Here is a 12,995-nt window from a genome sequence, read left to right on the forward strand (position 1 = left end):
ATCCGACTCCAAGCGTCCGGGATCCAGGAATCTAGCCGTGTGCCACTATGCCGGCTCTCTCGCATCCCTCCCCACCTGAGTGAGCTCCACCACACACACGGCAGTCGCCGCCGGCTTTTGCTTCCTCCGCCTCCGCCTCGCGATGGTAACCACCCACCACCTCTGCCTCCTCCGGTCGACCGTCCTCTCCGTTCCCGTCCGCCTCCGTGCACCCCGGGCTCCCCCTCACCCCCGCCTGCCCACCGCCTCCGCCTCCGCCTCCTCCTATCATGGGCCAACGCACCTCCGCCGCCTGCGGCCACTGCGCGCCGCCGCCGCCGCCGGAGGAGCCTCGCCGGTAACGCCCTCCCCCCCGAACCGAGGAACACCCCACCTCGCCCCCGTAAACTTCGTTCCCTTCCAGCTGCTGACCGAGAGTGGCCCCCCTCTCGCTCCTCCAGGATGGCGCTGATGGGGCCAAGCGCCCCGCGCCCGCGGCGGCGTCTTCCTCGCTGGGAGCCGCGCTGGTCGGCTTCGCGCGTAGCAACTTCCTCCCGCTAGGTGAGTTTTCTGCTTCTACGCGATCTCAGCTAGCTCGTGCATTGCTGCTGCTGTTGGGTGGACTTGTGTGTGGGACGCAGTGTGCCTTACAGGTAGATGTAGAGTTGCGAAATTTCACGGCCTAACATGGAACAATTGAAATTCCAATTCTCATAAATTGTAATGCAATAGGAGTATTACCTCCAGCTAGTTTACTTGTTAATTACCCTGATATTTCATTAGACAAGAGAAATGCTAGGGTAGACGGGTCCAGTTACCAAATTCAACAAGTTTCTGTGAACCCAATTATGCACTAGTTAGTTCCTCTGCACGTGCTTTTTAGTTGCTCTATGCTGCAAACTTGCAATGGAGATGATACCGTAGATGTGTCTGTGCATCCCTCAGACAAGCTCAAGTACATATTTTCTTAGCTTGTGTGTTTCTTATGTTAAGCTCTAATTGCTGGGATTGCTCTGGCCCTCATGGATCCTACATTCGGATGCCTTGCTCACAAATATTCACTGTCAAAGTACAGCACCTTCGGGATATTCCTTATCTCAGGTTAGTGTTTTAACCCAATTCATATATTTGTGGTGCTATGACCTCACACTAATGACGTCCTCTTGCATAGGACTGACTCTGCGAACCAAGGAACTTGGTGCAGCACTAGAAGCTTGGCCTGCAGGGCTTTTTGGACTTGTATGATCCAGTTTTTGTTCCATTACAATTGTACCTGTATGATCTAGTACTATTCTGATCTGTAAATGTATCTATGCTGAGAATAGTTCTTGCTTGCTGCATTGTGATCCAGCCGTCCAGGATAGGGTTGCATATCACATTCATGCTACTGATTATTCAATTTACTTTCTAGCATTTAATTATTTAGCTGAGGTCACATGCTGCCTGTCTGATTTTTGTTCGAGATTCAAGTTCTTATGTTGTTATCGAGTGCCTAAATATGTTTGCTTAAATATTTATTGGTACATATTTTCATTCTTTTGCAGGCCTCAATCTTGCTGTTTACACCCTTTTTGGCTCAGTTTATTATGCAAATTAAGTTCTTCCCTCATGAATTTATCACTGGTATGTTGGCTCTCATTGTGTTCCCCATTTCCCTGTTCCTATTATATTATTTATTGTTGCAATGTAGTAACTCATGCCTTCATGTTATTTATAGCTTGTTTGCTTTGATATTGACAACACATCTCACAGGGTTGGCTATGTTTTGTTGCATGCCAACAACATTATCAAGTGGAGTCACCTTAACTCAGGTACTAACTTTTCCTAGATTTCTATTCACTAATAGCTTATAATGTGCATATTTTCTCATATAGCCAGGCATTCAAATTTAATCAAGTTCTATCACTGCTATGCAGCTTGTTGGTGGTAACACTGCTCTTGCTCTCGCAATGACGGCTATATCAAACTTACTGGGCATTATGATTGTAAGCAAAGCTTTGTTGCTAGTTTGTCTTCTGAACCACTTACCAGCATTACTTATAACTAACAACTTATAAACACATTATCGAACTACCGACTTAATTTTGTTGATTCATTGCAACACAATGTTTTGTTTGATGCCATTAAAAGTAATATATATTTTTTAGTATTGAAAATAACATTAGAGAAGCAAGTTATTTTTCTCCTGAGCTGAACTGATTATGGGAGGAAAATATTATTTTAGATAAAAATAGAAATTATCTTGATCAGAGATGGTTACTTGATTGCAATCCATCATCCCTGTAGAACCTTGAACATATCTATAACATTGCCTGGGCCGTAGGCTAAAATCCAGCATTGACTATGAAACAAATTATCTTTGAGACTTCCAAGTAGCATTGAACCTCCTAATTCTGGCATTAATCTTCGTATGTATTTTCAGATAATGAGCATTGAGCAATCAACTTATTGTTTTTAGATAATAATCAAGGATGACTTTTTCCCTGTTTTCCAAAAGCCAAAACTCCTATTTCTTTGTAAAATATGTTCATATTTATTTGTGACCATGGAATTAGGTACCTCTTTCTCTTGCAAAGTACATTGGTGTTGGAGCTGGGGTGTCTTTGCCCACAGAGAAACTATTTAAAAGTCTGGTTACAACCCTTCTTATCCCCATTATTTTAGGAAAGGTATGTTGCTTTTCTTATCTTGCACAAGATAGCTAATATGAATGCATAATTATGTGCCTGTCTTCTTTCTGGATTTTATAGTTTTCTGATGAAATAATACCCGGACTTGTTCTGCACCATATCTATGCAACTACCTTACATTATAAGCAGGTTTTTTGATGAACATTCAATTGTTTAGGCCCAATGTGTTCTAGATCTACTTTCAGCCCTTGTTTGGTAGGCTGCGATTCTGCTCCCTTCCCTGGCCTATCCACGTGGATGGGCTGGGATTGAGGTCTGTCTGAATAAGGTTTTGGCAGGATTACATTATTAGCCACCACCTGTTTGAGTAGAATTTACAGTAGAGATTCCTAAAAAGACAATAGAGTTCCTTGTTCATTTATTTCATGACAGTAAATAGCAGGAAAGCTCATAGGTTTTAACTGAACCGCTCTCCGTTTGAATGCATTGTCATTAGTTTCCATCCAACTCTGAATATTGAGTGTACTCCCTATCAATGTCCATCCATAGAGAGTTGCAGTTCTAACTCTTTGTTAATTACTTCATTCTCATTATTATGCTTCAGACCTATGCATTTTTTTTTTACTGTCCAAGTTTGAAATGATGGAAGCTTACTGAAGGCACTTATGATGTCTTTTGTTTGTCAGGTTGCTCGAGAAACATCAAAAGGTATGCAATCTACTTTCTTTCGGAAGAAAGTTTTGACTGTAGATTACCAGTTTGTTGAATTTTAGTTCTTATTATTGATTTATTTCCATGTAGGTATTGCTGGCTTTGTTGATGGAAATAAGCAGGGCTTTTCAGTTACAAGTGCTATTCTTCTCAGCTTAGTATGTCTCTAACATAGAAAAATATTTCGTTTAATACATTTCTTGCATGCATTTGTTGAATTTAAAAAATATTAGGTTATAATAAAGGTGATGCTTACTTGGACCAAGAGAGAAAAAAAAGGTTCAATATGGTTTCCTGTTTCAAGCATGTGTTGGATAAGTTTATGTATGAACTCTCGACTAATTGAAAGAGGGTGGACAGTGGACAAGCTAGGGAGTTATTAGTATTGTAGCTGCTTTGGCATCAAATTTTCAAATGTCTATTACTTTGGAGAAAGAGAAATGTACACATGTCATGAATACTATAAATTATTTTCATGGGTTATCTCCAAAAATTTTGCTCACCCAGATTATGTATAAATGATTTGAAATATGAAACAGGGCTCATGGACAAAGGAAATTTCTTTGTATTTGTAGCAATTTGAAAAGAGGGAACATATAGTAAGTTCAAGGTAGTGAGAAATAGCAATGAATATGCAACCTGAAAAAAAATCCACTAAATCAGGACACGTCAATTGATGAAAATAATCCACTAAATCAAGACATGTCAATTGATGAACTGAAAAAAAAAAATCTCAAATAAGATGTTATCTACAATTCTAATGAACTGGTAGATGCTCTTTAGTACGGTTTGGAAAGGACTGTATCTTATTTTGAACTTGATAGGCAATACTTTTCAAAGAGCGAGAGGACCCTAACAGACATCATTTCAACTAGAGCAGAACTGAGCGGTTTTGGGCATGATCTGTTAGCATGCTTTTTCGTTGTTCCTCCTAAGCTTACATTGCCTTTTTAGTTAGGTGGTGTTCTTTTCTGATTAAGATACAGATTTTACCTCGATTTCTGTTAGCATGCTTTTCAAACGGCTAAAGAGTGTGTTTCATGCGAAAACTTTCTATATAGAAGTTGCTTTAAAATATCATATAAATCCATTTTTCAAGTTTGTAATAATTAAATCGTAATTAATCATGAGCTAATGGCTTTCTTGTTTTGCGTGCCCTAACTTCATCTTCATTAGAAAAGAACACCACCTTAGTGACGAATCAATTTCAATTTTATGCATGCACAATGTTTGTAGGACGCATTTTGAAATGCCTTCGTTTCGCAGGTCCCATGGATACAAGTAAGCAGATCAAGATCACTGCTCTTATCTGTTCAACCAAAAGCCTTTGCTGTTGCTGTCACTGTTGGAGTGTACGTTTATTTCGTAATCTTGTCATAGCAAATCTTGATATACTGATATGGAATTTAAAAACAAAATAATATTTTAATGTGATTTTGTTTTGCTGTTTACTGTATGAACTTGTATCCTTGACATCATGTTTTCATGATAGCATATTTTGTATTATTATTACTTGTGTCCTCAAAGGCATGCATGGAAAAGTTATTCTAATTTGTAGAATTTTGACATAAGAGTCATATACTCATATGTTGGTGTTATCACTTATCAGTGTTAGGTAAAAAGTGTGATGCTATTACATTTATTTTCTTGCTAACAGTGTTAGTTTGGGTTTAGCACGAGATAATTTCTGTCGTGCTAAACTGCTAAGCATGGCTAAGACTTAGGCTTGATTAGGAGATAGGATCCAGACACTCTTAAGTAGACTAAATTTTTTGCTACCAGTGCTATATTTTTTTTTCCTTGAATATACTTCTGCTGTGTATATTATTTGACAGAAGCATATTTCCTGTAATAGGCTTTTGCACTTTGCTCTGTTGGCTTTCAATGCTGCAGCATTGCATATCTTGTCACGTCTTGAACAAAGAGGAGTGTCTGTCTTTGCAAGGAATGAGTATGCTCGAGCTGTCATTTTAGTGGCCAGTCAGGTCAGTCTTTATTTTGATTAGCAGAAAATTATATTTTTGATATGTTGCCTCTTGCTGGGGGTTAGGATTTAGGAAACTACCATTGCTGGCTAGAGCATTGGTATCCCAGGTACTTAAGGAAATGCAATTTTAAATTCTTTTATGCTGGCTTTCTTGGCTGATGAGTGCACACATATGATTATCCTAAGTTTCACATTCTTTTGTCGAGTGAATATACAAGGTAAAAAGACAACTTACAAGGTAGGTGTATCTTGGCCATAGAACCGATAACTGCTCACTTTAGTCACCAATATTGTTTAAGCACATTCAAGGTCAAATCATACTGTCGCAATGGAATGCACACACATGGCGCTGATTGGGGATGCCATGTTGGACTGTTATGAACCTTATTTTGCAAGATAACATCTACATGCTAGTGTCTTTTAAAATTTTCTCAAATATGCATGTACATTGGTTGCTTATTTTGCTAATGTGGATGCATAATCAGTGTCATGTGGTCATTTTGACATGATATGCATCACCTAAAACAAGATTAGTTATGCAGATTAGTCTATGAGCTACATGCAGTCTCCTCATAAGTCGTTTTCGTGTGTTGCTATTACATTCTTTTTTCATGACACTGATATTGTTATATATGTTTTAGGCCCTTGAGTTAACTGACTTCTTTCTTGATGCTCTGTAGAAAACATTGCCAGTGCTGGTTGCCGTGGTTGAGCAGCTTGGAGGTGCTCTCGGAGAATCAGGGTTGCTGGTAATCCCATGTGTTGCTGCACATATTAACCAGGTACTTGTTGCTGATGTAGTTTTGATGTCTCTCTATTTCTATCAGGAAATGCTTTTGATGGATAAATCCTTTTGCAGATTATTATCGACTCTATCATAGTAAATTGGTGGCGCCAAAGAGATCAACAATTTGCTAATGCAAAATAAATTCAAAATGGGTAAAACAAAAAAAATAAGTAGCAAGTAACATAAAATCGTTTGGCAACGATGCCCTTTGAGTTTACAGCATATTAGTTTTTTATGATTCCGTAGGAAACAACAATGAAACTATTTTTGTGTAGAAAGTTCATTGAGTTGCTTCCATGGAGCACTTTCTGTTATGCATCAATTATACTCCATCTAGTCATAAATATGCAATGTTTAGGACAATATTCTATCAAACTTTTAAATTTCGCCATCAATTTCATATTGGAATATGTTTATGATATTATGGTGGTACTTCTTGAGACAAATCTATGTGTGTGTGTGTGTGTGTGTATATATATGTTTATATATGTTTTAAACTAAGTATTTGAGAAATTATTGATGGTCAAAATTTTAAAGTTTGATCGAATCTTGTCATAAATGTCAAATATGTATAATTAGAGGGAGTATTCCATTTTCTATCACTCGGTAGTTTTGGTTGATAGAATAAAAAGGATAATATAAATTCTACGCATGCTATTCTTAATGCATTTTAGAACGGTAAATAAAAAATTGTAAATTTCATTGTTGTTACACAAATTGTTGGGTGGGTGTAATATAGTGTAAGAACTTGTAAAATATTCGTTATAGGCATGAAATCGTCTGATGTATGCTAACCGAGGCCAAAAGGATACTATATGGCTAATCTTGTAATCTTGTTTTAGATGTTGATAAGGATACTACGTAAACACATCTCAGAAGGTTGCTCTTTAGACATACATTTGTCTAATAAAAAGATATAATGAGGCATAGTGATTGTAGAGAAAAATATAGGGTTACAAAATGAAATTCATTATATATAGCATATTTTATATATACTCACTACATGCGTGTATGTCATAGTTCTAATCAACATCAACTTGATAAAATTAACCATGCCAAGCTATTTTGGTCCGAACTAGATAATGATCGTGCACCAAAACAAACATTGTACAAGTTTACATACTAAATTGCATTCACCTAATAAATTTAAAATCGTATCTTCTATTGCAAACATGATATTGTGATCCATTGAGATTATTACACAGGCTGACATTCTTTGAAACTAATTCTACCATCAAATGTATACAGATATATAGAACCATGAGTTTGAGAAACCTTCCGTGCACACCGTCATTGATAAGGTAGAGTCTATTTGTGGCGCTCAAATTCTCACGGAAGTCCCTTTTTATCTTAAATCACAAAACCGGTTATTTGTCTTCTTAAATCACAAAACCGGTTATTTGTCACTCTAAACTTCCTAAACAAGAGGCAAGCTACATATTATACAAGAGGCAAACTATGTAAGAAACCACAATGGCTTTTCTTTACACCTTGCTGATTGCTAACCTGGCATTGCTCTACATATTAGGGCCTGTTTGGTTCGCGAAAAGAAAATTTTTGGGTGTAACATCGGATGTTTGACCGGATGTTGGAAGGGCTTTTTAGACACGAATGAAAAAACTAATTTTATAACTCGCCGGAAAACCGCGAGACGAATCTTTTGAGCCTAATTAATCCGTTATTAGCACATGTGGGTTACTGTAGCACTTATGGCTGATCATGGGCTAATTAGACTTAAAAGATTCATCTCGCGATTTCCTCCCTAACTGTGCAATTAGTTTTTTTTTATTTATCTATATTTGATGCTTCATGTATGTGTCTAAAGATTCGATGTGATGTTTTTTGGAAAAATTTTTGGGGAACTAAACGGGGCCTTATACACTTATTCCTACCCTATTTTTCTCCTCCCCTCCTTTCTACTGAGGTGGAAAATGTTTGGCACACGGAGCCAATGTCATATTAGTAGCTAAAATAGAATAAAATGCTGCCGTCACAATTGATGTGACAAAAGCTACCACTAAAGGTAGTCATAGGGTGAAACTTGTCCGGTTTTTAAATGTTTGGGGTGAAAAATAACTTTTTTAAACGTTAGGGTGAAAATTGGATTAAAGTGAAAGTTTGAGACCCAAAATAAACTTGACCCTTGTTCACATAATTGATTGGGGTCACCCCATGATAAACAACTAGGTGATACCCAGTTCTTTGCTACGGGATTCATGGATGAGTATATGTTAAATATTATCGAAATGATAAAAGTTGAAATGTTCAAAAAATAATGTGAGGAAGATGATTTGACACGTACTGGTTGATCTCTATAATATAATATTGTAGATGATGTGTCATGCTTGCATGGGTTTTAAATATGCTATAATAATAATTGTTAGTGAGTGAAGATATATCATGCTTGCATGAGATTTTAAATGGGCTAGAATAGTAATTGCTAGTGGTGATGATGTGACATGCTTGCATGTTGAGCTTTAGCTTCTAATAATTGTTAGTGCGTACCAACTATATAGTACTCCCTCCGTAAAAAAAAAAGACAAACCCTGAGTTTCCGTGTCCAACGTTTGACTGTCCGTCTTATATGAATTTTTTTTATAATTAGTATTTTCATTGTTGTTAGATGATAGATGATAAAACATGATTAATACTTTATGTGTGACTTGCCTTTTTAATTTTTTCATAATTTTTTCAAATAAGATGGATGGTCAAACGTTGAACACGGAAATCCAGGATTTGTCTTTTTTTGGGACGAAGGTAGTACTTGTTGATCTCTATAATATAATATTGTAGATGATGTGTTATGCTTGCATGGGTTTTAAATATGCTAGAATAATAATTGCTAGTAAGTGAAGATGTGTCATGTTTGCATGGGATTTTAAATGTGCTAGAATAGTAATTGCTAGTGGGTGATGATGTGGCATGCTTGCATGTTGAGCTTTAGCTTCTAATAATTATTAGTGGGCACCAACTATATAGAAAGTATAGATTATTTCCTTTGCCACAAAATACACAATGAAAATAAAAATCTTATCTCTATGAAATGCTTTTGACAAAAGCAATTATATATATTTTGAACAAAAGTATAATCCCGTGAAAGTGTTTCCAAAATATTATGGATTGTTATTGTTTTAGCAAGACTAGGGTGGTCATGTTAATTCTGAGAAAGCAAGTAACTACAACTAAGATCCATCTACGGTTTTCATTACCAATCATAAATTTATCTTCTAATCAGTTTAATCAATTTAATTTTTTATCACTAAAACAATGGGGAGGTACTATACCTCTCGAAGAACAGAAGTATATCTTAATAAATAAACAACCAATAAATCTAAATGTAAAACCATTAGAATTGAAGGGGGGAAAGAGCAAATCTACTTGAAACTCTTATAATACCATGAAGTGTCCTTTCAAAAGAAAATACCATGAAGTGCATTTTATGTGGCATTTACCCACGTTTATTTTTTTTTCATACTACCAGCGGTGAGGTAGCCAACACCAAATTGTATGGAATAAATGGGGCTATAAAATTTTATTAGCAAAACAATCATACAAAGCATCAGGAGATCTGGTGATTCTGGTCATGTCTTCGTACCTACCCCAGTAAGGAAGAATTCGGGAACTGGTACGTCAGAGCAGTGGATAAGGAAGAACTAGTGTTGAGCGGCATTGCAGTTAGAGGAAAAATGAAATTGACTGGCTAGGAGGCGACAGAGATTGGGGAGAAAACATGCATGGTAGGAGAAATTGGAGGTAGAAGAAACATTATTAGCCATTTTTTTTTTACTCAAAGACCGTGGGGGAAGCCCCGACGGTTAAATTATATTAAAGAAGAAAAATAAGAAGTACACAAAAAAGCAAAAGAAGAAAGCTAAGATTACAGATTGTCAATCCATGATTGAACCGTGGGTCTATAAACTTCTTTGAACCTAATTAAATGTAGGCTCAAATCCTCCTTCAAACCCTTCATCCAATTGTGAACTGATGGCTGAATACCTTAAAAAATAAGGCCATTTCTTTCCTTCCATATATTCTAGGTTGCTAGTAGAAATAGTTCCATAAAACTATGCTGAGAAAAGAAATTTCTCTGAACCTGCAACATTTGATGGAATTCTAATGAAGAGTTCCAAACACAGCCCAACTTTCTCCAACATGACTTGCTGAACTCACATTGAAAGAAGAGATGTTCCCTTGTTTCTCTTGCATTAACCCCACACGTCAAGCAATAAGCAGTGGCATTCAAAGGAATACAATGTTTCCTGTCAAGAAGATCCTTGGTATTCACTCTATCCATCAACAGCAGCCACCCAAAGACTTTGATTTTCATGTTGAGCTTACTTTGCCAGATCCAATTAAATGAACAAGGGGGAGATAAGGACCAAAGGAGAGCTTATAAAATCGTTGATGAGCATTTAAGTATAATCGTGTAAGTTCTACAACTAATACCGTACAATTCCACAATTGTTGGTCAAAGCCTTCCACTATCCTCATCCACATAACTATGAAGAAAATATAAAATCATTTTTGATAAAATGGATTGTCATCTCACCTATCGCATTAGAAATGCCAGATGGCAGGGAAGGAATATGGGAATTGCGGATCACACGACACTGGCCAAACCAGTACTCTCTTCATAACCAATGTATCCCCTTACGACACTTAAAGGCCACCAAGAAATCCATAGAAGTGCTTGACAAATAGAGAAAGCGTTTTCTATGAGCAGGACAGAAAACATATCAGAAAAAATATGCAAGGTTAATTAAATGAGAACGTGTCTACCAACTACACACGGTGGACTAGGGGTGTTAAACCTGGAGAAATTTGCAAGGATGTTATAAGTGATCAGGAGGCTATGGCATGAATGAATGCACAGACATGGGTTGAATTGGACACCACATGTGAAGGTCCTGATATACTTCTATCCGCAGCAGCCACAACAATAATAATAGAAGATGGGGCCATTGCCAACTTGTAAGATTTAGCTTGGATGCATGGCACGTGTCCAAAGGATGTTGCACCAAGAGTATATGCATTCTTCAGAAGAAAAAAATAGAGCCTTGAAGTAGGCCAGTAAACACAACACATGGATACAAGATCTCAACCTCTTACCTAATGGGGGTATGACCATCGTGCTCTTGGACTAATTGATCACCTTATGAAGCACAATAAAAGAAGTGCACGTACCTTGCTGCCGACAAACATGATGGAATCACTTGGAAGCTCACACAAGCCATGGGGAGTATAAGGCAGGATCCGCTTACAAAGCATCGTTTTTGGCTCTATCAACACGAACTACGAGATGATTATCTGAAAGCCCTAAGCATCGAAGAAATGCAAGATCTTTGCTTGGCTAATCGTGCAGAATAGAGTGTGAACATCTAAAAAACTAGATACATGCGGTTAGTCAAATAATACCTATTGCTTGCTTTGTTGGCATACCTTGGTGATGTCCTTCCATCTTCTAACGGGACAAAGATACACAAAGAGAACATGGATCTCGCTTGAGCAGATCAAACTGATAATGTGGAGCATAGCTTTGATAGTCCATGAGTGGTGGAAGGCGTTAGCTGCTAACACGGGTCTACCAAAGAAAAGGTGTTTGCATCATCATTTTACTTACAACACGTGAAATCTGAAAGGGGAGAAACTAAAGAGTATCCCAACATAAGAAATGTTTAGCAATAGCGCGACGAAGATCGAGGATGCCAAAATCTATGCCCTAACAAGTAAAATGATTCTTTGATCTTGTCCTCTTAAATTTATTTTTTTTCTCGTACATTTCTTTTTGTTAATTGTGCAGGTCAGTTTACAATGGCTACATTTAATGAAATTGGCAAACTATAGAAACCAGTTTATTAAAGAAAACATTATTCAAGGTTTACACCCTACCGGATGAATAATTTACTACTCTCTCCGTTTCAGATTGTAAAACTTTCTAGCATTGCTTATATTCATTTAGAAGTTAATGAATCTAGACACATATACATCTATATGAATGTGGACAAAAGTCTTACATTGTGAAATGGAGCAAGTAGTATTTATCATCCTCCTAAAATACACAAGCCCAAATTCCCAAAATGCACGTGGCCGTAACACCATTTACCACCCACGTGCTCCTACAAGAATAGCATGGAGCCATGGACCTACTGTCTACTGGCTTGGTTTCATCCAGAACCATGGGCTCTTGGCAGACAACCCGGCCTTCTCACAGTGTTTTGATTGGTACACCTGGGTACGAGCCCCTGTGCTGAGCTGACGATGAACTGTTTCGCGTGTCGCTGTACTGGGAGTATTGGGTGGGTCAGTGGGTGGGTGTGAGGAATGGACAACTGGACAGGCGATGCGGACTGACCGGTCCGTGGCCCGTGGGGGCGCGGGTGCCGCGACATGGACGCGTCGGTGCCCTGTTTCCAGTGACCCTGTAGGAGGAGAAAAAGAAGGGCTCGCCGCTGCCCGCTGTACCACGATCGCGTATCGACACATGGGCTTGCACTGCATTGCACACACATCATCATCCCCGTCACCTCCAGCTTGTACCGGCCGTGTATGTGGCTGCCATTGCCATATCCTCATCACATCCAGCTGGTGCCTGCCCTGCCCTGCCAGACCCTTTTTCTGTGCCATGGAATTCTGTTCGTGAACACAACAGTGAATCACCAAGATCGAGACCGAGGCGGACGCAGCCGCGCAGGCACAAATGACAAGCCGCCTCTGCTCCAGGAGAGCACGGCGCCGGCGCGCACAGGGGCAGGACACGGCGAGGGCCCGGCGCGCGGGGGTCGACACGTCCGCGCCGCGGGGGAGAGCAGAGGGCGTCAAATCCGTGTGAGAGTGCGCGCGCGCCGTAGCGGCGCTTGTCTGTCGTCTGTCTCGGCGATCGGTCGGTCTCTCGCGGCGCGCC

General features: G+C 38.8%; 1 protein-coding gene across 1 annotated transcript; it reads left to right on the forward strand.

Moving 5' to 3' along the window:
- On the forward strand, positions 1-7,534 carry LOC127762676 (probable sodium/metabolite cotransporter BASS4, chloroplastic). Its single transcript, XM_052287143.1, has 14 exons — positions 1-337; positions 441-540; positions 973-1,080; positions 1,151-1,218; positions 1,524-1,602; positions 1,732-1,790; positions 1,896-1,964; positions 2,535-2,648; positions 3,296-3,317; positions 3,411-3,478; positions 4,587-4,672; positions 5,176-5,305; positions 5,988-6,089; positions 6,167-7,534. The coding sequence occupies exons 1-14, from the start codon at positions 143-145 to the stop codon at positions 6,233-6,235; spliced, it is 1,269 nt and encodes a 422-aa protein (XP_052143103.1). The 5' UTR covers positions 1-142; the 3' UTR covers positions 6,236-7,534.
- Positions 7,535-12,995: the final 5,461 nt, after the last annotated feature.

The sequence above is a fragment of the Oryza glaberrima genome, chromosome 2, assembly GCF_000147395.1.
Source record: "Oryza glaberrima chromosome 2, OglaRS2, whole genome shotgun sequence".
NCBI classification, from domain to species: Eukaryota; Viridiplantae; Streptophyta; class Magnoliopsida; order Poales; family Poaceae; genus Oryza; species Oryza glaberrima.